General features: G+C 42.4%; 3 protein-coding genes across 7 annotated transcripts in view; 1 reads left to right on the top strand and 2 right to left on the bottom strand.

Moving 5' to 3' along the window:
- The window catches only part of cd276 (CD276 molecule), a 64,764-nt gene extending 63,306 nt beyond the window's left edge, over positions 1-1,458 (bottom strand). The window contains exon 1 of the mRNA XM_068731073.1: positions 1,208-1,458. The gene's annotated coding sequence lies outside the window, so the exon portion shown is untranslated. The remainder of the gene's footprint in view (positions 1-1,207) is intronic.
- Positions 1,459-2,142: 684 nt separating this feature from the next.
- On the top strand, positions 2,143-6,073 carry ubl7b (ubiquitin-like 7b (bone marrow stromal cell-derived)). 2 transcript variants are annotated; one of them, XM_068731143.1, is made up of 11 exons: positions 2,143-2,175; positions 2,653-2,833; positions 2,934-3,053; positions 3,168-3,253; positions 4,279-4,363; positions 4,458-4,515; positions 4,639-4,772; positions 4,894-4,943; positions 5,047-5,223; positions 5,377-5,490; positions 5,711-6,073. In XM_068731143.1, the coding sequence occupies exons 1-11, from the start codon at positions 2,173-2,175 to the stop codon at positions 5,849-5,851; spliced, it is 1,149 nt and encodes a 382-aa protein (XP_068587244.1). In that variant the 5' UTR covers positions 2,143-2,172; the 3' UTR covers positions 5,852-6,073. The 2 variants fall into 2 exon arrangements, with proteins under 2 accessions (XP_068587244.1, XP_068587245.1); XM_068731144.1 differs by lacking the exon at positions 2,143-2,175 and adding an exon at positions 2,213-2,411.
- Positions 6,074-9,899: 3,826 nt separating this feature from the next.
- The window catches only part of zgc:158464 (uncharacterized protein LOC791139 homolog), a 91,450-nt gene continuing 77,009 nt past the window's right edge, over positions 9,900-24,340 (bottom strand). For all 4 annotated transcript variants that reach the window (XM_068730241.1, XM_068730239.1, XM_068730240.1 and 1 more), the window contains 3 exons: positions 20,292-20,466; positions 20,003-20,122; positions 9,900-13,330 (listed from right to left, as the gene is read on the bottom strand). In XM_068730241.1, coding sequence (XP_068586342.1) covers positions 13,144-13,330; positions 20,003-20,122; positions 20,292-20,466 — 482 coding nt within the window. In that variant the 3' untranslated portion in view covers positions 9,900-13,143. The remainder of the gene's footprint in view (positions 13,331-20,002; positions 20,123-20,291; positions 20,467-24,340) is intronic.

The raw sequence follows: 24,340 nt of genomic DNA, 5'->3' as shown, positions 1-24,340 counted from the left end.
CTTGAACTTCAAGTTGGGAACCACTGCCATTAACATCTTGTAACTTTTCAAAATTAAACTTCATTTTTCATCTTTTTTTCAGAACTGTATCTAATAACACAAATGTTTAACTATCAAATGTAATGTTAAATCTCAGGTAGCTTCATTCATTTAGATTCGTTAGATGGTTCACATGAGTGGACTAACATGACTGAAAGTAACAGGATTGAGTTTGTAGCACAAATACATGAGCAAATACAGGACAAGTAGCCACATGACATCAATGGTAATAAGCATAACCACTTACCACCCGTAAATTATTTACCAAGACTACCTTTGAAAAAAGACATAAATACATTAAGAAATAATGTAGGTAACAGGACTGTACTTTAAGACTGACATACTCAGTCATACTTACAATGTGATAAAAAAGAAAATGGAGTGAGATAACTTGTTTGCCTTCAGGAGACCCATATGATGCTACTTCCTGTTGATCATGTGACTTGTGTGATGTCCCAACTTTTAAACCCCCCTGATGACAATTAGTAAACCTGAGGATATGATGAGATCATGTATTTTATGTCTAAATTGCAATAGAGAGTCACACACACACACAAAAACAAAACATGTCGAAAGGATCTTTGTAATAATTATATTTCATGGTAGAATGTGCTGTTAGAGATTGGGGCTGAAATTATATTTTTGCAGTGTTATAGGTTGTTTTTCAGGTTTTACATGATCAGCAATCAGGACAAGGAGCAGGACATTTTACTTGATAATACAGTGTTTTGTATGCGTCTCCTGCATATTTATGCGTATAATGTGTTGGCCCAAATGTAAACGTATACAACTGTTACTTGCATGTGACCATCTTGAGTTATGGAAGTCCCCGTCTCACAGATTAAATTGCTGCAGTGTTGACTTTCTGTCAAACGGGGGCGCAGTCGACTTCATTCACAGATGTTATTATAGCGCCATCTGTGAAACTGTATACCTACTGTGTAGCTTAGCAAAACTACAGACACAAAACAGCAGACATGACACAGAGCCAATGAATGGAGCCAACTATGCGGACCAGTCACCCTACACTGAGTTCACGAAGGTTCCTCTGCTCCCCGCCAGCTGTTGAACGTCTTTGAGAATAACGGAAGTTCAGTTATCCATTTAATTAGCTATGATAACCTTTCCGTTAGCTCGTGTGCTGCTCTCAATCACATTCTTTTCTTACCATATCAGGAGGGCGAAACTTAGAAACCACCAAGCATCCAGCGGCGGTGACTCTTTTCTCCGATGTTATTTTCCAGAGTAGTTCATTCCTCTCACAACAAAGCACTGTAGAACCGCTGCCGATGGGCTCGTACTTTGTCTTGACGGTGGTTAAAGCTCTTGGATATGTATTTGTATGTAGTGTGTGGGTATATGTTGCATTGATTTTGGGACGGTTCTCCTTCAGAAACCCCTCCTTGCTGCTTTGTCCAGCAGTGATGTCATACCGAGGGGAGAAAACCGACTCGAGAGTCCCGACCCCCGGGTTAACCATTTGTGAACACACCGATATCTACTTTGTTTAATTACCACACACAGTACACTCTACTGTATTAAAAATGTGAGTTTATAATCACACTGAGCTTTTCTTTGTACAGCTGAAACTGTTTTGTTTTGTCTGTATATACCTGATAAGTTTGATGTTGACTTATCATATGGTCCTTGAACGCATCACTGCAACTGCAGCCTATGCAGTTTATGAAGCACATATTTTTACCTGCCCACTTTTAGTAAGATTGACCTAAAATGTGACATGCTTACCATGAAATTACGTTTAACCAAGACATGACAACTTAAGGAAATCTTGAATATGTAGCAGGGAAATCAATTGGGAACATGGTGATATATTACTCTTAAAACAAAAGTGGTAACGTTAAACTTACGGGCGCAGTGAGTGTCTATAAAAGCCGGGGCAGTGATTTAAATTGGCGTAACAATGTTATTTTTGTCTAGAGGAGTGTGTGCGCGCGAGAGAGAGGGAGAATGGTGATAATTCCAATGGTTAAAAATGCATAAAGGACAGGGAGAAGTAAAAACTCCTTGGTTTGGCTCATGGATGTTTAAAGAATTCGGTTTGGACCAGTGGACCTAAACGTAACATACACCACGTGACTACAACCAGGAAGTGATTTGAGTGTCAACATTACGATGGTGAGTGAGTGTGCTGTTCTTTTACAAAGACAGCGATTGTCGTGGTGTTAACGTTTGACATGTCTTTTGATTGTATGACGTGAATGTTCTTTAGCAGGCACGCTTTACGAATAGCTAACGTGTAATTTAGCGAATCGACATGTTTGTTTTTTAGCTAAGCTAACCGGCTAACCGGGGTTGTGAAGGTCTGCTAACGTCACTTTTCGTGTCAAAATCCCTCACAAAAGATAAATGAGGTGATAATGCGTTTTGTCCTGAGTCCCTCCTCTAGAATAATCGTTGTGTTATTTGTCTAACGTTTATTTTCTCTAGTATGAGGTACTGAATACGTGTAATAAGTGTCATTATTTTATCTGACAGATCTTTAAATGAAAGGACAGTGAAATTCTATAGTATAATTTTGCTTTTAGCTGACTCAGTCAATTACTGATCAAATCTGTACACCATATTAATGTTGTGTTCTGTTTGTGAAAACAGATAGAGATGACTTCTTCAGAGTGGCACCTGTCCTTGAAGCTGGTGGATCAGCCCAAATCCACCTTCCACTTCCCGGACATGATGCCAGGGGATGTTCCCCCTGGAGGATACAGGATCGCTACTTTAAAACAACTCGTCGCAGCACAGATTCCAGACTCCATCCCAGATCCTGAACTAATGGGTGCGTTACAGCTGCAGGCGTTTGAACACAAGAAATCAGCTGTTAATTAGATGTTTCAGTGTTTAAAAAAATGGTCTATCTCTGTTCATGTCTATATCAGAGCTGGTCCACTGTGGGAGGAAGCTTAAGGACGACTTAACTCTGGATGCCTGTGGGATTCAATCGGGATCCACCTTACACATCCTCAAAAAGATTTGGCCAGAGCCAGTGAGCAGTTCAGGTATGTATGTCATTTAAGTATTGGAATACATTGTGTTTAAGCTGTACTGTTAATGCAACTAAAAAGTCTGAATCTGAACGCTTGTGTGTGTGATTTTTTTTTTTTTTTTTCTAGAGCCTGTAAACAGAGCAACTGCTGCCAGGGAGTTCAGGGTGTTTCACGCTGCTCTTCACTCTCTAAACTCTACCTACAGAGACTCAGTGAGTAGAAAACACACACAAGGACAAGCACAGCATGCTGGCTATCTCACACACACACACACACACACACACAGACAATGTGGTCCAAAAAGTTTAAATTATGTCCCATTTGCTCTACTTAGCTGCTTAATTTCCGAACATTATTTTAAGGTAGTAGATACATTGACGTTGGCAATAAACTGTATCCAGTAGGGTCTGGCAGCTTTGTCATTAATTAATTGGTAAATAGGTTGTCCTTCACTGCCAAACGCAGGAATGCATTGGCGTGTTTGCACTAAACCAAATTTTTGGACACACACCTGGAAAATGTTTGTCTTGGGTGATTGGATTTTCCTCCACAGTCCGCTGGGTGCAGACACCTGTGTTCACAGCTGATTGGATCACCCTCGATGCATTTCAGCGTACGTGAGAACAGGACCCTGGTTCTCTTCAACAGGAACAGGTTTAGCTGTTATAGACTGGCAGCTTTCCATGGCAGTGAACCTACTAGGCACAAACAGATTTAGAATACCAAAACGTGTGACAGAGGGATAGTTCAGATGAGAATGTGCATAAACGTATACAGTATGAGCTACTCACTTGTATTGGTATTGATCCAATATTGATTGTCAGCACCAGATGGGATCAGTTGTGGAACCTTTTAAATCACAAAACAGGACTCCATCAATGTTTCTACGTGCTGAATGATAGAGAGATGGTTCTAAAAACAAACGGTTGGTATATCTCTATCCAGGGATCTGCAGATAATACCGATACTAGAGTCACTATACTATATTGTATATCAGTATTTCCTCCAATGAGTCCCTCAGCCCACCTTATGTCAAATCTGCAATGCACACAAATCATGTATAATGTTTAATAAGAATAAGTAAATAATAATAATAATAATTGTTTGAGTATATGAACATTTACTGGAACTACTATTCCTGCAACTACTCTACAGTAACTATGTTTCTGTTAATTTTTTCCTTTGACTTCTGCTGCTACATTTACAAACGTGACTAACTGTCTTTCCCCACACGTAGGTATATAAAATGCTGACAAATAAAGAGTCTTTGGATCAGATCATCGTGGCTACACCAGGGCTCAGGTCAGACCCAGTTGCTCTAGGTAAGACCTGCTAAGTTTTCTGTTATGCCATCTCATTGTGCCATGCAAATATGCAAATGGTAACATTTCCCCGAACGCCCTTTTCTGTGTTCAGGGGTGCTCCAAGACAAAGATCTCTTCGTGCAGTTCACAGACCCGAACATGCTGGATATGTGAGTGTGGCTTGTCTTTGTCATTGGCTCTAATGCGACGCATAATCGGGAGAGTACTGCGCAGACACGCAAGTGGAAAGGTAATTCAAAATTCACATCCAAGCTCTTCTGTCTGTTTTGCAGATTGATCAGTTCCCACCCAGCCCTCGTCAACGCCATCATCCTGGTCCTGCACTCTGTGGCAGGCAGCATACCCGCCCAGTCCAGCTCCAGCTCTTCTCGCAATGTCTCTGCCAGTTCCTACAGTGATATGCCAGGTGAGGAAGCACGATCGCGCAGTACAAACGGGCAAAATCTGTGACGAGCAAGAGAGGAATCGGACAGCTACTTGCACTCCAGTGTCTTGTTTTCACTCCAAATGTTCTTTTTATCTGGCAGGGGGCTTCATGTTTGAGGGCATGTCTGATGATGAGGACGATTTCCAGTCCGTGAGTCACTCTGCTCGATACTCAACATCAGATATCATGTGCATGAGACCTGATGGTGCTACAGTATAGGGGCTAACTCCGTGTGTCTAAATGTGTGTAACAGGGGAGCCCAGCAGGTCCCTCCAACAGAGCAGGAGGCTCGGCGGGAATGCGGCCAGTGTCTCTGAGCCACAGCGGAGCGACGGGCCCTCGACCAATCACGCAAAGCGAGCTGGCAACAGCTTTGGCCCTCGCCAGCACTCCCGACAGCAGTGCGGTCACTCCTACAACTTCAAGCCAGGTGAGGTGTTTTTACATTTGTAAAAAGACACATGTATATTTTTCACTACTTAACTACTGTGTCGAATTTACTTAAAGACATGTATATGTATTGAAAACAGGATCTCTGACACATATATTTATCTTTTGTTTTTCTTTTCTGTATTTGATACAGGCGGACCCCTCCAGTGGCGTGGCCCCTATGCCAGCAGGGACCCCAGTCAGTAACGATCTCTTCAGCCAGGCTCTACAGCAAGCTCTGCAAGCCTCCAACATGTCTGCTCTACAGGTGAGGCTGTCAACTCCTGGACTAAACCCCACATATTCAATTCATTGAGGAAATGCACTTTGAAATATCAAATCATATTTGAAATGGTAACTGGCCTGTTTGTCCTTAGGTTTACACTGCAGAGGTAAAATGAGGCGGGAAGGAAGATGATTGGTGATTTTAGAATGGTTGGTCTTTGGATAATATACTTATTCAGTGAATGTGTTTTTTGGTTTGCTAGGGCCGCTGGCAGTCCCAGATGCAGCAGCTCAGGGACATGGGGATCCAGGATGAGGATCTGATGCTGAGGGCGCTGCAGGCCACAGATGGGGACATCCAGGCTGCACTGGAGCTCATATTCGCTGGAGGCCCAGGACTCTGAGTTCATACCCCACACAGACAACGGCCTTTATAAAGCAGAGAGAGCAGGAACAAGTTCAGCACCCTGCTGCCCAGACATTAAAAATGATGGCTTTAGACATACAGTATACATATTTTTTTTATGTTTACACAATTTACATACAGTATCATATCTGAGCTCAATGTTGATGACAGCTTTTTCTTGTTGAAAGAAAGTATAATAAATGTAATTATGCTTACCGCATCACCTCCTGAGCCTGTCTTCCTGTTTAATAGGTATTGATTGTAAACGTATTGCATTGGTCCAGTCAGACCGACTGCTCTATTGAACTCTGTTGAAATCCAGGTGTGCAATTATAAGGTCACCCTCTGCCTGCTCAGGTTCCTCTTTTCTTGTTTGTTTACTTTTTAATCGTACAAACATGTATTCATAAGTATCGGGTTGCAATATTAAAATGTGTGCCTCTAAAAAAAAAAAAAAACATAGATGTAATTCATCTATTTGTACACTAGATGGCAATGCAGTAGTTTATTTCTATCCAGACATGACTGATTATCATAAGTCATCGAGCAGACATTGTGCTTGTTTATTTGCTCTTTCGTCCTTTCCTAAATTTCAACTCATGCTCGTGATCTCTGTTGAACAATTTGTGATAAATGGTTGTTTTATTTGTAGCTGGGTGTGTGTGTGTGTGTGTGTATATATGTATATGTATATGTATATATATGTGTATATATATATATATGTGTGTGTATATATGTGTGTGTATATATATATATATATATACACACACACATATACACTGAGATGTTTCTGTGCTTGTCAGAGCATTGTTAACATTAGCAGAGCCCCCTCCACCCTTATTACAGAAGGCCACATTTGCTTTGTCTTGTCTCCCATCAGCGTATTTTAAGGGAGGACATATTGCATGCCCCCCCCCCCCCCCCCCTGCTATCTACTGTTCTCCATCTACAGTAATTGCCCTGTTTAGTTTTATGACTGCATCTGTGAATGTGACAGCTCAATCAGCGGATTGCCCTTTCATGAGCACAGCACCCAAACAGCGCTTTGTGTCCGTCTGTCCCCATTACTGTTTTATATGCATGCACACCTGCGGGCAATTTCCACCTCTAACTGCCTCCAAGGGTATTTTAAAAATAAAGCATTTCCACTGTGCTGAAGGAAACGGCATCATAGTTTCAACAAAACAACGGTGAGTAAAAAAATGTCATTGCCTTTCTAGAAAATTAAAAAGGAGACTGCTCGCCCAGATAAAATCCAACCAAGCAGGAGTGATGTAGTCTTCCCATTGATTTCTATTACTTCTGTTGCTACTAAGCTGTGTGTGTTGCAGCATTTACAGTAGTGTTTTGTGTCCGTTTACTGTTGTTATGCATAGACTGCCATCACAAGCCTCACAACGTCAGCTTCCAAGATATTCTAAACGATTAACTGTGAACATTCATGTGAAGTTGTCATGGAAACACTCACCGTCACACATATGGGATAGAAAAGCTGGTATTGCACACCATATTTAGGTCCATTGGGTTGTCAACCGTGAGAGTAGTACTGACTATAGGTAATCTCTGAGGGCCTTGCCTGATATTAAATCCTCCATATCCATTATTTTGTCATGACAGAACTGATACTACATCACACTATATGAACTGAAGTATTGTTTGCACCTGTCGACTCTTTTAAAACCTCATCAATGTAAGACCTGGCTATTCCAAAAACATCTAGAGTATATTTATTCCACTAAAATTATAGGAGTAACGACCAACTTTTAAGATCTTTGACGGAGCGGAAATAATGAAAAACATGCTGCTACTTATCACAGGGTGTCTACGGTTAAGGTTCACATTATTCTTCAAAGTTTGTGAGACTTTCTCTTTGTGTTATGTAAATGTTATCGCAATGGCAATGTGGTGGACACCCACTTCTGAGCAGGAACAGGAACTGCTTAAACAACCGGTGGAAAGATGGCTTCTTAATGAATAAAGCCCGGAGCTTCGAAGCTGCCACAAATCTGCCCAATTACTCTCACAGTGACCTGGGATTCACATAATGAGCAAGGTTTTGCACCATGTCATTATAGGCAATATGTTAAGCCAATAGAAATCATCAATGGCAGACCTTTTGAAATGGTCTAAAAGCTCCTCTAATCAAGCCCTCACAGACGAGCAGAACAATACGAACACTATTCTCTCCAGATGAAATCCTCCGATGTGCCAGAGGAGGAGGAAAGGATGGAGTTGGTATAATGGCCTCCATCCGCTTTTGTCTTTTTGAAAGGAGGCAACTCATGTGTTATTAACATACGGTCTGTTACCTGAGATTGCCTTCTGCCTGGCATGACTGAGCAGAATATGAAATGAGCTTCTGATGGACACAAGGCCATTTTATCCCCTTGGCGGCCATTCATTGCTTTCAAGCCATGCTTTTATTCTTCCTCTTCTTTTTGTCCTCAAAGGCGTCTTTGATGCATTTCATCCCAGGTGCTTTAACCCTTGACGGAGCGTCCCTGGAGGAGAACAGACCTGCAGGAGAGGGAGAGGCAAAGATCATGAACAAACCACCGGGAGAAACTCAAAATAGCAACGTCACTCCTTGTTTCGTCTGAAGACATGGATCTGATTAAGATGGACGATGTGAGGAAAATCAACTGCTGAATCTAAAATGTCATTTTGAATTTCTCAATAATTCAGAGCATAAGCATGTTGGTAGACAGTGCTGAGATTGAACGAGTTATTAATTCTCTTTTAGCTTAACTTTTAATGTGGACATTTACAAGACCATTTCCAAAAGACAAGTGGCCAAAAACAAGCCAAATGGTGCAATTACATCTATTGCTTCACTCATCATCATAAAAATGTTAATTATTGCACGCAGACAGATGCAGAGAATTGTTTCACTGTCAGAGCCACATAGACAAAGTCCACACTGTCTGGCTCTCTGAAGTTAAACTGGAGTTGTGTGTGATACAGCTTCTGCCGACTACCAAGAAACTCGAGCGGCTGTGAATGTTCAATGTTTCTTTTCATCAACTCGCTGCTTGTGCTCTTTCTGAATGCCTCCCAGATGTTGTGGGGCCAAAATGTGCTGTGTAAAAGCTGCTTTTGCTTTCCACAATGCAACAGTTCTGAAAGGGATTTTAGGGTATGGGATTAGGGATGTCTCTGTTAAAATTGGCTTTAACCAAACTAAACGCTGGACTCTGAGCAGTTTCATTTACACATAGCAGTAACACCCTCAGAGGGTGTGATACCTTGTAAGTATCTTGGTGATGTGTCTGGCTGAAAAGTATCCACAATCACAGAACATAATGCAGTGCAAAAAGTACAGCTTGTGCAGGGGAAATTCAATAGAGGCAAACAATTAAGACAATCAACTAGATTGTTGTTGTAGTAGCAAAACGTCTATAAAACATGGATTTGGTATGTGATCTGGTATTCCCCTATGTCTATGGAGCTTTGTAATTCAGCTATAATAGAGACATTGTTTAGTTGGTACACTTCCAGTTCATTAATTCAAAATAACCACTAGCATAACCTAGATGGTCTTTTTTTCAGTGCTCAGCAGGTCATCCAAACATGCAACAAAAAATGGAAAATGTGTCTACAGGCAAGCATGCAAGTCAACGAACATAGAAAATGAACATAGCCTACATTCATAAAAATGCTGCCATGAACTTCATATTGGAAAAAAAGGCCAGAAGTGTGATTGCTGAAAGCAGAGAACCTCATTGTACTGTAGGAAATATGGATGAGCAAGCTTCGGGACAGACACACATCAAGCAAACGCTTCTGGGACGAACAACCGACTGAAAAAACAACATTACGAGTCTGTGCTACAGAATGGATCAATAGAGGACAACAAGTGCTGGAGCACTGGCTTGAAAATAGCTCCAGCTTTCTGTCCTTGACTCAAACAATGGTCGTTCTCCACTGCTTGACAAGAGGCTTCACCATGGTAACTGGTGATGGTGAAGATACAGGGAGGGGCTTTTCCCTTGATAAAATAATTATGTGGTTGGGAAAAAAAGATCACTGAAACATTATATCACACATTAAACTCATAAACCCAATTTTATTTATTTTGAACCTTGATGCCTCTATGTCCCCATACAATACATTCAGTATATACATTTGGCCATGAGGGACTGTACACAGATATGTTATAGTAGTGCATACATACGCGGCACGGAAATGTACACAAAAGGAAACTCATACATGCCACTTTACCACGGTAAAGTGATTCACAAGATACACACGGGGCAAGTCAATGGCTGATGTTGGTTGCTTCCACCAGTACACACGCACACACACACACACGCACACACACACTGCTTCATGCATGCACAATTGTGTGAACACACACACACACACACACACACACACACACACACACACACACACACACACACACACACTTTAAGACACTTCTGAGGGAGGAGAAGGGCTCTTTCAGGCTCTCTTGATAGAAATACACTAATGTAAAGAGTGTGTCTGCTGATTGCAGCGAATCCCTCCCCCTGCAGGACACCCTCCCCTCTGTCTCCCTCCTTTTTTCATTTTCCCTTTCTCCAAAGCTAAGGCCTCTCTCTAGGCAGTGCAGCTGTCATACACAGGCTCTTCCCTATAAGAGAGTAATACTCATCAGCAGCAGTAACTAAATAAAGAGCCTCTACTGTCAACATTTGATCTCTTAAACAGGGAACATAAAGGATACATCACACTTATAGTTTATTTAATTTGCACTTCTTCTTAGGATATCTTCTCTCAATACATAGGTCCACTTCAATAACATACTGTTCCTTAATAAAGCTGCAGAGGTTGCATTATCACATGAACAGACACCCTCATTTGACTTACTTATCTAATGCACCAACAAAATAAACGTCTGTATACATCCAACTTTCTGCAAGTTATTCTCATGAACTAATCAGGTCATTCTGCTGATAACATCTCTTTCTGGTGGACATTTTGTACCATCGCATTTGTCATAAGCATTTGGTGGAGGCACACACTCCAATCATTTCCCCTTCAATGACTGCAGTTCATAGTTGCATAGCACACAGCGGAGATATAGTCAAAGCCAAAATGTATTTGATTTTGTATATACAGTGGTCATGCTCGCTTAATCAGTGTCTAATTCTAAGGGTCAGTCATTTGGACCAAAGCCTCCCAAAAATCTCTACTTTTACTAGGATTTGCTCATTAAACCACAGAATTTGCAACTCATACGACTGACAAAGGTTTCATCTGAAGAGTTCGTTACAACCATTTAGGCACTCTCATTAGACTCAGCTTCTTCTTGCTGTAATTGGTCAGCAGTATTATATGCTAAAATTGTATTGGTTCTGTTACAATAAACTGCAGAGAGCAGGCCACAGGACAGCCGTGTCATTCCTAGGAGTTGCTGAAATAAAATGTGGTTAATGAGAAAATACAAGAATAAATTAATATCAATGAATCATGGGGCTGAATTCTAGTTTCTTGAGGTCAGGGGAGAAAAAAAAGAAAAAAGGTGCCGACAACCAAAGAGGTTCAAGCAAGGGCTGTCACCAGTTTGTACCAGCAGGGTAAAAATACACAATCTGTGCACACATTCTCAGATGCCATACACATGTTGGACGTGTTGGACACATGCATACTCACTCGCAGTCACACATGTATGCACATCTGGTAGTAAAGGGTAGATGATAGAGAGACGTGGAAGCATGACAGGTAGGTGTATTTCCGGTTCAAACAGGCTGCTCTGTGATTGGTCCGGGGGGAGAATATGCAATCGTCTCTCGCGTGAGGCTCGACAATCGCGATAGTCAGGAGACTCGTGTCCCTAGACTCGCGTCCCTAGGAGTCGGGCCACCTAGGCAAACGTGCATTTTTCGCACAACTTGAAACAGCAAAAATGCAAAGCACCACAGTAAAAGAGGCTGGAGTAGTCCCAAAAAACACGATCACATCGGCACACAACAAGGAGGGAGAGCGGGCCGACGGGCCATCGCAAAGGAGTAACACATCAGTGATAATTACCCCAAAATAAATTACAGTCACAGAACAATCGTTAAAAGCAGAACTGGAAATCAGTTGATCTAGCCGACTGATTTGACCCATGCATTATAAGGCATTAACCAAACGTTTGTTACCGACATCACACAGTATCATATTAGTGACTATACATACAATTGCTGATCTGGAAAATCCGCTTGTTTTTTCTTTAAAAAAATCGTGGTTAATCTGTACTCAAAAAAACATATTCCTAAAACCGATGATGCCATTTTAAGTGAATCGGGAATGTTGAAGGGAGGGCAGATAGAAGTCTGCAATCCCATTGTACCTATTGATCTGCAGATGGGCGAATGAAATTGATTTTTCTGAGGTAGACAATGCAGGCATATTTCATTCTCCCGATGCAAAGCCGTTCTAAGGAGGGGGAGCGGGGATAATTTGGTCCATTTGGACAGGCTCTGGTCTCCAGCCTCGGCCAATTGTACTGTGTCAGATGGGTTGACCCATCCATCATGATCTCCTGCCTGTCTCACCACTATGGTACTTACACTGTCATTGGTGTGGTACACCCACTCAGTGATGGATAGCAGACAGCATGCACTATGACAAGATAGAGAGATCAGTCTGCAGTGCTCACAGACCTGCTATTTCCGCGCAGCTGGGGACTCCCCATTCATAGAAGGCCAGTTTATTCAATATCCTGACCACTGTATGGGGCCCATGTGGACAATATCCCTCAACATGCCTCATAAATGTCGCTTCCCTTACACGCCGCTTACAATCTTCAAGTCCCCTTACCAACAATTACATTATCAACAGAGCCTAACCAAATGGGCAAAGTCAAACAAACTTGTTCACACAATTCTCATTCTTTTTCTTAGAAAAACATGTTTTGATAAAAGGTACACCCCAGTGACACATGTTACAATGTTGTACCTTTCTGTTTCTTTGAGTGTTAAGTGCTAAGGGAAATCAGCTCAAGAATCAATGAAATGATGTTCATCAGATAGTCAGTCTGTGATGCAATGAAGTGGGTGTCTGTCATAAATAAAATAGAATAAAATAATAAAGACTTCTGCAACATTGAGTCTGTATGTGTAAGATAGTATGCAGTGGGCCTTCGAGACAGGTCGGGAATCCGTCGGCCGGTGAGGTGAGTCGGGTGCAGCAGTTCTGGGACGCCGCTGTTCATCTTTCCCATGAGCCTACTGGGTTCTGTCCAGAGGGACAGGAAGCGTTGAGCCACAGGGTGGCCCAGTGGGTACTGCAGGGAACGACGCCTGCAGGTGACCCGGAGCACTATAGTGTCCTGATGGCCACAGGGTAGAGCAGGGACATGTGTTCGGCACCCTTGATGGGCAATTTCCTGCTGGAGTAGAAATGGATGATCTCAGGCACGCTGTCAAAGGGGCAGCTGTTCTGGCCCAGGATGTACTTGTTCTCTTTCGTCCGCGACAGCTTCATGTGCATGAAGCCCTGGCTGCTCCTGGAGACAGAAGAACACAAAAGAGAAGGACGGAAAAAAACGTTATTAGTTCGATAAAAACAAGACCAAGAGTCTGCGTTATTCATTACAAATTACATTTCTTAAGTGACCAATCTTAAGTTTCCATCTTCAAAAGCATGAAAATAAGTGGTTTGTGTACTAAGAATAAGAGACTATGACAACACCAACGGGTCTGAGCTTAATGCTAATGTCAGCGTCATGGATGTATGTTTCTACTCGTGGTACTGCAACTGAAAAATCCCCTTTTGACCAAAAAAGTATTTTCCCTAAACAGACATTTGACAGGACACCTTGAACAGCAAACAGGATCAATTATTACTCTTTGTAATTGGAGTTAAGTGAAAACTATGACCTGCTGGTGCACAACATGACAAGTGAGGGCATCAAGAAAGTCATGAGGATTCCTCCTGTGGGAACCATGGATATCTCATCGCAATCCATCTCATGACTGTTGAGATAATTTAGTCTCTAGACCAAAGTACTGGACCGACCCACTATCACTGAGCCTAGAGCCATGACGGCTAAAAAACTATTTAAAGAGAAAAGTGTGTCAGAAGCCTGCTATATGGGGAACTCGACAGATCGCCCCTCCTTGACAGCTACTTTCTCATTTAGTCCCACAGTAGTTGCTCCCTACAGTACGTGACAGTGTTCTGAAAGCTGGATTACCTCTGATAACTTTGGAGCTGTCTGGGGAGGAGACTAAAAGGCAGGTTGCTTAAAGTGCTGAGTTTCACATGCAGAGCATAAGGATGAGGCCAATGAACCCCCAGGATAAATCACTCAAGCTACAGCAATAAAAGCACGGCAAATTAAAAGCTCCCTGTGCGTTTCTAGGGCCCTTTGGATCAATACATTTTACAGCTTGCCAGTAATCTTCTGCTTTAAAATAGAAAATTACTTTTTTGGAGCTAAGCTATGCAACAGTAAGCTTCAGCGAGGAACTGATACAAAACTAATGGTCCCCATATCCTGCTGTAAATATGCCGTTTTGATCATCTGTCTTTACAAAAACACATTAGCATAATAGCTTTTTTCAATCAACAGCTAATGCTTCCAACAAGTTATGATTGCTTTAGGCTCAAATACTATGCACTCACTTGCTGCAAGTGGGCATTATGGCCTATCATCAGCATGACGTGCACCAGTTCTTTCCAGCTCACTAAACTCCCACCTATTCTACTTCATATCTGTTCCTTCCCTAATCTGAAATGTAACCCCTGCTGCTGAAACGCAGAACAATGGCAAGGAGGAGGATAACAACACTCTTGTGAGGACTGTGCACATACAGGATAAGTGTGCACAAGGTGTTAAGTAGAGATAGTATTTATTCTACTATCAACACAACTAGAAAGTGGGAATATCCTTCTGATAAACAGGCATAAGCACGCATCTCTGTTTTGATAAGACACAGTAAAAACAGGGTGGTCAAGAGTGTTGAGGAAGTTTACAACCTTTATCACATGCCAGGCTTCTCTTTTCCACTTTTTTTTTGTTGTTATTATTACTTATGGGTTTATGGATTGTCGGTCAAGCAAACGAAACGACTGATATAAAAAAAAGACATATTCTTGAGGTCATTGAATATATTCCCAGCGTAAATACATACTCATTATGTGTGATGAACAGGAGCAAGAATTAGGCTTTAGGCACCTTATACGTGAGGCGAGTCTATTCTCTACTTATCTTGTAATTGCATGTATAAAGCCTGCAGATGTGTTCTCTCCGTGATGCAGAGAGAGAAACCGGGACAGAGATAACACTGAAGTAGAAAACAGCGAAGGACGTACAGGGTTCAATACAGGGACACCCATCAAGAACCGATAAATGGAGATTCCTTCCTGTGAGGTTATGCTTTATGACCAATCCTTTTACTAGCATTAGTGTGATTAATACTATTATTATTACAGCAAAACAAGATCTATGAGGTTTTGGATTCCTATATGGCAGCTGAAGGAGAATATTTCACAGAACTGCTCATATCATTTTTTACAGGTGAGCGGAGGTAGAAAGCTGCAGGCTTGCTGAGCTATAAACCAAAGTAAACACAGCTATCAGACTCCTCTGTATCCTCCGTTGCTTCTGGCCTCAATATTTATTCATGTCATTAACAAGTTCATCATGATTTGAGGAGAGCAGCCACAGGTCTCTACAGTTCAACCATTCTGCAAGTGGTGCCAGGAGAGCTCATTTAAAAAAAGAAGAAAAGAAATCTTGAAAAGTGCATTAGATGAGTCTCCATGTGGAGCGCTGGGAGACGGGCGTTAGGTTACATCGAGCCACACTTAAAGGGGCAAACACATCAATAGCATCATATTTAGATTCCCAACTGATTCTACAGTCGGTGCTCAGGGCTGCTCATCACGTTACAGTCCTAAAGAGGACAACGTATCAATATGGCCGAGCTGTTGATAAAATTAATATGGGGGCTATTTTTGAGAAGACGGGTCTTTTGTAGTGTTGTCATATCCCTGTGTTTGCGGGCTTTCATTGTCTAATCAGGATTAATCTCAGTGGGGAGGTCTGCCTTCCTGTTTCTTGAGGTTTATGACTTTGATTTGAACCCTGTAGTCCTCAGAGCAGGAACAGCCTGGCAGCAATCACAGCTTATCTCCACCTTCAACATATTGGATTGCTCCCCGGATGATGCTCGCAGTGTTATGAATCTGTGGCACCAGAAAAGGCAAAGTCATCCGGCAAAAGATAATGATCATTGGCAGACGCGATGACCTTTTTAAGCATTGCTGGGCATTAGATATCCTGTTCGCCTATCATTTCCCATGAGCCCAAATTGAATGAGTCTACCTGGGAGGAGCCCAAGCATTCTGTAATACACAATTGATGAAAAGAGGAAATGGTTGGTGGTGTGAAGCAGGTGAAGAAGTTTAAGAAACAAAATCACAATCTGTTTGATGAAAAGCTTCAATTGGCTGTAGAAGCTGCAAGAAGTCAGATTCAATATGTCTAGTCATTTATCTGTGATAGAGGAAATCTCATCTTTTCTGTGAAAACAAAATCAAAAAGATGACACAAAAGCAAGACGTGCCTTTGGAAAAGTATTTAAATGGCAGATGCAAAGACTTTTTGTTTTTTCTTTCAATTGGCAATTTAGTTTCCCTCTGTCTGTGTTGTGGCATCAAACAGACTCTGTTGGATGGATTTTCTTCTTTCACGAACTTTCTCTTCTCTACCAGTGGAAACATGCTGTGCAGAGCTCTCTCACGAGGTGAGAAACAGGATGACACTGTGCTCTGACAGACTTGTGAAGGGTTTAATGTGTTTCAAACACCTAAAGGGTTTCTCTCCACAGAGAGAGAGAGAGAAAAAAAGAGAGAAAAGGAGCGGTAAGGGGAGAGGGGCAGGTGAACAGAAAAAAGGGGTCAGGAGGGCAAAACAGACAGAAAACGCTTTCCGTCAGACCAGGGGACTCTTGAGGCTGGAGGTCTCAGCGACGTCTGTCTTTATCAATAATGCAATACACATATGTGCCACCTCATGGCCTTATACATTTTTCAGCAACCTCAGACATGGAGGATCTTCACCTTGGGTTTCGACTCGTTTTCAGCGGCAGCGGGGGAGACGGGCTTGTGTGAGCAGGCTGAACTCAGAGTAACCTCTGCCTGTGTGGTGGCACCTGTCATTCCTACCAATCAGCCTGCTGTTTTCTAGGCTTTGATCTGATTGATGCCAAAGCCAGAAGATATGACATTGTGTGACAGCCAGGAGCTGACTCACACAAATATACACATGAAAGTCTACACACACAGAAGCACAAAGCTTCAAGAAACAGTCTATGTTAATGTTTTTGACTATTTTCCTGCCAGATATTCAGTGAGCAAATGCAGCATAATTCAGCAAAATGCAGTCTAAGGCCAAGCATCACTGTTCCTATTAGAAATGATATTTACTGGTGAGTGAAATGTAATCTGTAATCTACTGAAGATTCAAGTGTACAGCACAGAGTGCTTAGAACTCACTCATTAAGATGTCGTCAATCAAAAGTCTCATGTCCCAGAACTATACATTTCCCCCTTGTGGCCACTGGCATGAAAGGATTGACCACCTCTGCTTAGTGGCTCCTTTTTCCATCACTTTTAGGACTTTTGCCCTAATCAGTGTCAACCCTATCAACTGTGCGGGTTGCCTGAAGCATAAGCAAACAAAAAGTGTGTCTGCTTAGGGCCAACAGGGCACTGCTGAATCCCATTCTGATTAGGGCTCCAAAAAGCTTTCAGGGTGGCCCGAGGTCATCCACTTGTGGAGAAGTGGTGAATTGTATAGACCAGACCAAACTACACTGCAGATCCCGATGAGTCACACTGCATGATTTCTCTTCTTCTGCTTCTCAGTGGGACAAACACCCATTATACGTGTCATAGAGTGTCATCCAACCGCATGCTTTCGGTTTTTAAACAGTAGCCTTTAGGTCAGAGAAGCAATGGAAGTGGCAAGTGCATGGCAAATAAACCAACAAGCTTCCTCCTACCTCACCAACTGAGCCCATTAGTGAAACACTTTACCAGCTGTCCTCCCCTATCATCTGCTCTAATAGTGCAGCTCATTATTGAGGTTCAGCTGCACAGCTGTGGGTGGGAGTTGGTGTTACTACATGAGTGTTAGTGAGGCCATTACTGAAAAAGAAGGTTAAAATAAAAAAAAAAATCTGCATTTTCATGAAATTTGGTGGACGAGTGGAACATGGGCCAAGGAAAAACCCATGAGAACCTGGAGCAGATCCGCATCACAAGGCAGGTACTCACATATTTTTTCCCTTGGCGGAGGTCTGCGCTCTCTGAGTGGTCTTCTACTTAAAGCTAAAATAATTATTGCCTGGTTGACTTTAATATGTGAACAAAATAGCCATGTAGGATTCAGCACCTTTCCAGTGCTTTCTGGTCTTCCTCCCTTTAAAACTTTCACTCAATACTTTCAAAGAATCTAGCAATCAAACATTTTATTTGGTGAGGTAAAGCCTCCAGCATCAGGTAATCTAAGGGGGGGGATTCATTCTCTCTAGTTCAACAAAAAATATATCACTCTTGGTTTATGCTCCAAAAGTGAACTGGTGCAATTAGCAAATTCACTCCCTGCATTATCACTCTTGATGTCAACGCCCCCCTATAGCAAAACGTTTTCTTCTACATGGAGGAACGTATGGGTCTAGTCCACCTATATGTCTGTTCATCCTTAGTCTGCTCCCCTCTTATCTTTGTGGGTTTAACTGTCGTAAAACTAGTAATTATTGTTTGTGCTCAAATGACACCCTCTTACTGTCTGTCCCTAAGGCTCGCACTGAAATGGGCAAACAGGCTTTTATGTTCTCGGCCCCTGTAGCCTCAAACCGCATGCAGACAGATTTGCAACTAGATAGGCAGATCCCAATTAGAATATTAAAAAATGTAGCGGAGGGTTTGGAGGCTAATTCAATTGGAGTTTGTAATTGCTTCCTTAACAAGGTCTGTTTCCTCCTGTCTGTCTTCCTCAGCATATAATTCTGGATACTGTGTGTGTTTTGTTTTGTGTGTTTTAACATGTGCTTGTGTGTTGTTTGAAACAGTGCACTGTATGCTTGTTTAATGTCTTTTAAAATGTAAACATGTATCTTGTCTGAAACACTGTATTGTTGCAAGTCTGTGGTTCAGCATTTAGGAGGTTTCACTTTTTTTTCAATGAGTAAGGCAGAAAAAGAAACAGTCACACAAGCATGAACAGATGATCAGCCTCTGAGACAGGAAGCTAGACAGTCGGCTACAGCAGCATGAAAAGAATGGAGCAGTGGAAAGCATTATGTTTCCCTGCCAAGAAATATAAGCCTCCAGCAAGATGAGGCCTGCCGTAATAACGAAGGCTAATCAACGTCTCTTAGCATATTATAGTTTCATCTCATCTGAAGGAGTGGAGCAGTGGAGATTTGTCTAAATGTCAGACGGTTGAGCCTGCCTGGAAATGTAAGATTGACTTTATATAACGTAAAGTAAAGTGAAAAGACTATCTGTCAGATACTGAAATATTAAAGCTGATGGCTAAAGCAAATGTATCAAAGTTGACTTGGCAGGTTTTCAGATGGCTACAAATGTGTGGTTATGATTCATGACACCTGGTACTCGCACCGCACAAAGAAAATCATTAAACCAAAACCGCCAAAGGTACACATTCCCATAAAAAGAATGGGATGTGACTCCACCGCGGGCCTTCAAACCAAAGCAACCTCTACCAAATGTCAGACTAGACTAAACCAATCATAGCGGCTCCTTCAAACCCTCTGCTGGATATTGCGGCAGGGATCAGGGGGCGCTGATGAAGGGCAACGTTAACTGTGTTGTGGGCATGACATCAGCAAATCAAGGAGCCGACGGGGAGAGGTCAGAGGGGTTCCCGGGGGGAGGTGGAGGACAAGGGACAGGGAGGATGTAGGTGGGAGATAGAGGTCTGAAAGGTGAAAATGATTACCATATTGAAAAGGCAGAGTCAGCAGACTATTGGAGCACAGGTATAAAAGGACTGAGCAAGACATTGGATTTGTCCACAATGGTTAGCATGGGTAGCTGCTACACTTCTCTGGCTCTATGTATCTGTAACTTTATTACAATCTAGTCTTATCTCAGCACTGTTTGGAGAATGTTATTTAAAGAAAGAGAGTGTTGTCCTTACTTCAGGGAGAGGGAGTAGTCGTTCTTGCTGGTCTCGCTGTTCCTCACCAGGTAGCTGGCCTCCTTACACAGCCTGAGCAGAGACTCTGCATCTGTTCGGCTGATCGCTCCATGGTACCAGCTACAGGGAACAGTAGGAAATAGGGATGAGAGAGAAGAGAGAAGAAAGCAATGGCAGAAAATGGAACAAAAGAAATGAAACAAAAAGGGTCAAATCTGCTCACGAATGGGCCACAGTGGTGTATTTGCAATAAAATGCAGTCATAAAGCGACACCGTGTTCTGACTCACAACTGGCTTTCCAGGGGCATGGTGGGGTCAACACGCTCCCCGAGAGAGGAGCTGCAGTGGTCCAGTGAAGACATTTTGGTGTTGACCAGACAGCCACTGGAGTGTCGCTGCAGCGGGCGTGTTTTCCCCTCCTTGGTAGGCGACATTCGAGACTTCTCCACACCATCAAACTGGACTGTAATAAGGAAAAATGCAACAGTTGAAACATTTTAATCTGGAAGTATATGCATGTACTGTATATGTAACTTCAGCTTTTAGGTTAAGATCACTTGGAAAGCTGGTGTGCTTAAAAACTGGGAGCAGACATTGGAAAAAGTTATGATGTAAATTGCTGTTAAATATATCTACTAAACTAGAACATAGCAATGTGTGTGTAAAAGCACAACCTGGATTTCTGTTCACACACATACACACAATGTCACTCTGTGTCACTCATCCAACTGAAGGACATGTACACACAGCGGTGGAGGCATAAATCAATCCTGCCACACTGTGCACACATCCCATTGAGACAAAACACACACAGGCAAATTTCCTCCCAACCACTCAAACAACCACATGCATCTGTAAATACACCCGCATACACTACAGTATGTGTGTACACTCTTTAACTACACACAAACAAATGTGCACAGCCATGCAAACAAGCCCACTTGGAAAAGTCATGCAAAAAAATCCCACACACAGGTACTGCAGGTTAAACATTAAACTGGCTTTTCAAAACTCTCACGGTCAACGGTGGGCATGATAAGCTGTCTTGGCAACTTCACAAGGAAGTGTTTGATGGCATGTGGGAGCTGGAGGTGACCTGTGCTCATGACATGACTGCTGGAGGTCACTGAGCAACTCCACAGCCAATCAGGACACAAAAAAAACTTTTACTGCTATTTACTAAAGCCAACACGTGAACAAAAGTGAGGATAATGTCCACAAGGCCGAATGAAAGTGAATTCACACGTCTGTCAGGGGGTTAAGGAGGTTGGAGCCGCAGTGTGGTCGTCGGTGTGCCTATTTTCCCTCCGTCATCCATCACTATGATTGATATCGTAGCCCCCTTGGCTTTGAAAAGACCCATTTAGAGCCACTGACACGCTTCTCAAGCAACAACATCAACAACTATATGACGAGCTTTAGCTGGAGATTGTTGGCAGCTAAAATGTTTAAGATCAACACATAGCTGAGCCTTTGATGGAAGGAGTTAATGTAGTATGAAACTCCACAGCCACTGCCTCTGTCTTTGCAGCTCTCACTAATGGACAGTCTTGCGTCTCGTCTCGTGTTTAATTACCTGGACTGAACATGGCAGGTACTGTACAGACAGCCAGGCACTGTGATCTCCACAACATGTCGATGGAGACGGGTCCGTCTAGACTCCGTATTCCAGTCAGACGATTCCATTACACTTAACAGTTTGTAAGTTTGCCAAGTGTTCCTGTACCAGGGCTGAAAGTATCCATCAATCAATTTAGGCTACACGAGACAACACCGTGTCAACAAGTTCCATTGAGCTCTTGGGCACCCCTAAGTAGGGCTGAACAGGAAAACATGGCACCATCTGTAGATGCTGTAAATGTATTGTTTTTTGATTATTGTTGACATGCTGTCCCCAGAATCTTTTTTTTTTTACCATTTACAGTGTGTCGGAGTAACAGTAACTCTCTAGTGGCACCATTCACTGAGAGAGATGAATATAATTAAAATAGTCACGTGGTGTTTTTGACTGGACCAATAAAATCTTTGTGATTTTTGAGATTGTGTGATAAGTGGTGTTACTCAAGTCACAAAGTACTTCACACCTGAACTCTATTACACTTCCATTACAGAAATACTGTACTTTTTACTCCACAAAACGTAACAGCTATGGTTACCAGTTACTTTTCAGATTTCACATAAAAACATGATCAGTTTTCAAAATGCAATAAATTGTTATAGATTAAGCAGTTACCAACTTGTTTGGCTTGTGACCTCGGACAAAAAAGCAGTTCCTGGTCGGGGGCCCTTTGACAAACTTTCGTACCCCATTAGTCATCTCACCACCCCTCAGATTTATCTTGTGACACAAGTACTTTTACTTTTAATACTTTAAGTACATTTTGCTGATAATATTGTCCTTTTACTGCAATACAAGGAATACGCAATAAATTGAGCACCTTCAAATTGTTGTAGTAGTACTTCTTCTTAAGTAAAGGATCTGAGCACTTCTTCCACCCCTGCCTGTGATGGAATATGAGCAAACAGCAGGTAAGAATATTGAGACAGAGTGCTGCAGTCTCAGCTCCGACCGCTAGGTGCTCCCCTTCATCTCCTACTCAACTCCAGGTTTAACTCGCTGGCCTTCAGCTCACTGAAGCAGTTCCCTAAACATAAACTCATGTAAAGGATTATTGCAAATGACTCCGCCTACCGTTGTTGTCTTGGCCTCTGCACTTTTGTTCATTATAGGGCTTTGGCCGAGTCTTAAAAACGACAGCCAAATTGGACTGTTGGATGACGGCTGGGCAAATTGTGGCTCTAACCTCAGACCCGAGGAAGACTGAGCTGAAGCTTCTCTTCCTCGAGGTCTGATGCTTGAACTACAGGCCGTCAAATGATGTTTTTGTGTTGCCCATAAGTCCCACATGGAAGACATCATTAGTTCTCTACTTTTTCATACAGTCCATTTGAAGCACATGCTGACTGCCGGGGGAATACAGTGCAGGTAGGATGAACATACAGTAGACGTGTAAGGGTGAGAGATAGCGTTTCCATGGAAACTGACCAAGGGGACAAGGGAGATGCATGTTTGCTCCGCTCATCCCCGTCAACGCTGACAGATCACAACATGAAGACGCAGTCAATTGCTCTCTCACTCCCTCCTTCGCTTTCAATTTCTCTCTTCCTGTTTGCATATGTCCGGCCCTTCCTCTCTTTCTCCCCCCACCCCCCTCACCTTTTCTTTTGATCTTTCCATCCCACACACTCCAGTCCTGTCTCTCTCGGTCTCTGTGTTTTTGTTTGTCAAGGAAAGAAAAAGATAATGGGAAATTGGCTGTGGAGGAATGTCTGCTCATCTCATAGGAAAAAAAAGAGAGAAAAAGCAGCAACAGCTTTGATCCGTTATCTCCACTGTTTCTGATGGCCCTAAAGCAGCACTATCAGTCTCTAGATACGTCTGATCCTGTAACAAAATTGTTAACATAACCTATGTAGATTATATGTCCGTATACAAATTGGGTAAAATATGCACTTGGACATAATATGTTTTTTTCAGGGATCTTAACATTTGAAGCTGGAAACGGTGGAGTGAAATCAGGATGAATGTTGTTGAATGTTTCCCCACACAGTCCATCTTTCAGTGTATCTACAGCCCTCTCAGCCATCCGCCTGACCTCAGCTCTTCACATTTTAAATCCTCCCAGTACCCCCGCTAATTCCTATCCTCCACATTCCCAGATTTAACACAATCACTGCCTTATATGACCTTGATTTCTTTCCTCCACTTCCTATAGAGGGCTGAGTGGCTATTGTCAGAGGAGCTAACCCCATCAACCTTCCCTGTCAGAGCCGAGTCTTTTATTTATTTATTTAGTCTAGTATTACCCTGAAGAGAGAGCCTCCAAACGAAACAAAAGCTTTCATTTTATTTGCTCAATAGTGAATGAACCCATGTTTTCTTTGATTTGCCAGGCATCTCAGAAACACTACGGCTTCAAGTTGTTGTAGAATACGGTTTTAAGGCTGAATATCAATGGGAGTTAGCTAAACTCATTCTCCGGAGCACACAGTCTGAGACATGGCGGACAGGAGATTGACGAGAGGATTGGCCCGGAGGGGAACAAACCCCGACGAGAAGGTGAACACACACACACACACACACACACACACACACACACACACACACCTCCATATGCATGCAAAAAGACATGTACGTAAATGTGCAGGGGCATCTGTGTGTGTTATCAGTATTGTTGCTTGTAAAGCTCCGCAAATGGAATCTGTGTATCAGATTGAACTGTCAGTCAGATGGTGACTGATGGCTTAAAGACCTGCCCCCTTCAAACACATGGCTT

This window comes from Cebidichthys violaceus, unplaced genomic scaffold, assembly GCF_023349555.1.
Source record: "Cebidichthys violaceus isolate CVI_PGR_0920_01 unplaced genomic scaffold, fCebVio1.0.p SCAF_5, whole genome shotgun sequence".
Lineage (NCBI taxonomy): Eukaryota > Metazoa > Chordata > Actinopteri > Perciformes > Stichaeidae > Cebidichthys > Cebidichthys violaceus.
This window is presented reverse-complemented; position numbering and strand designations above follow the sequence as displayed.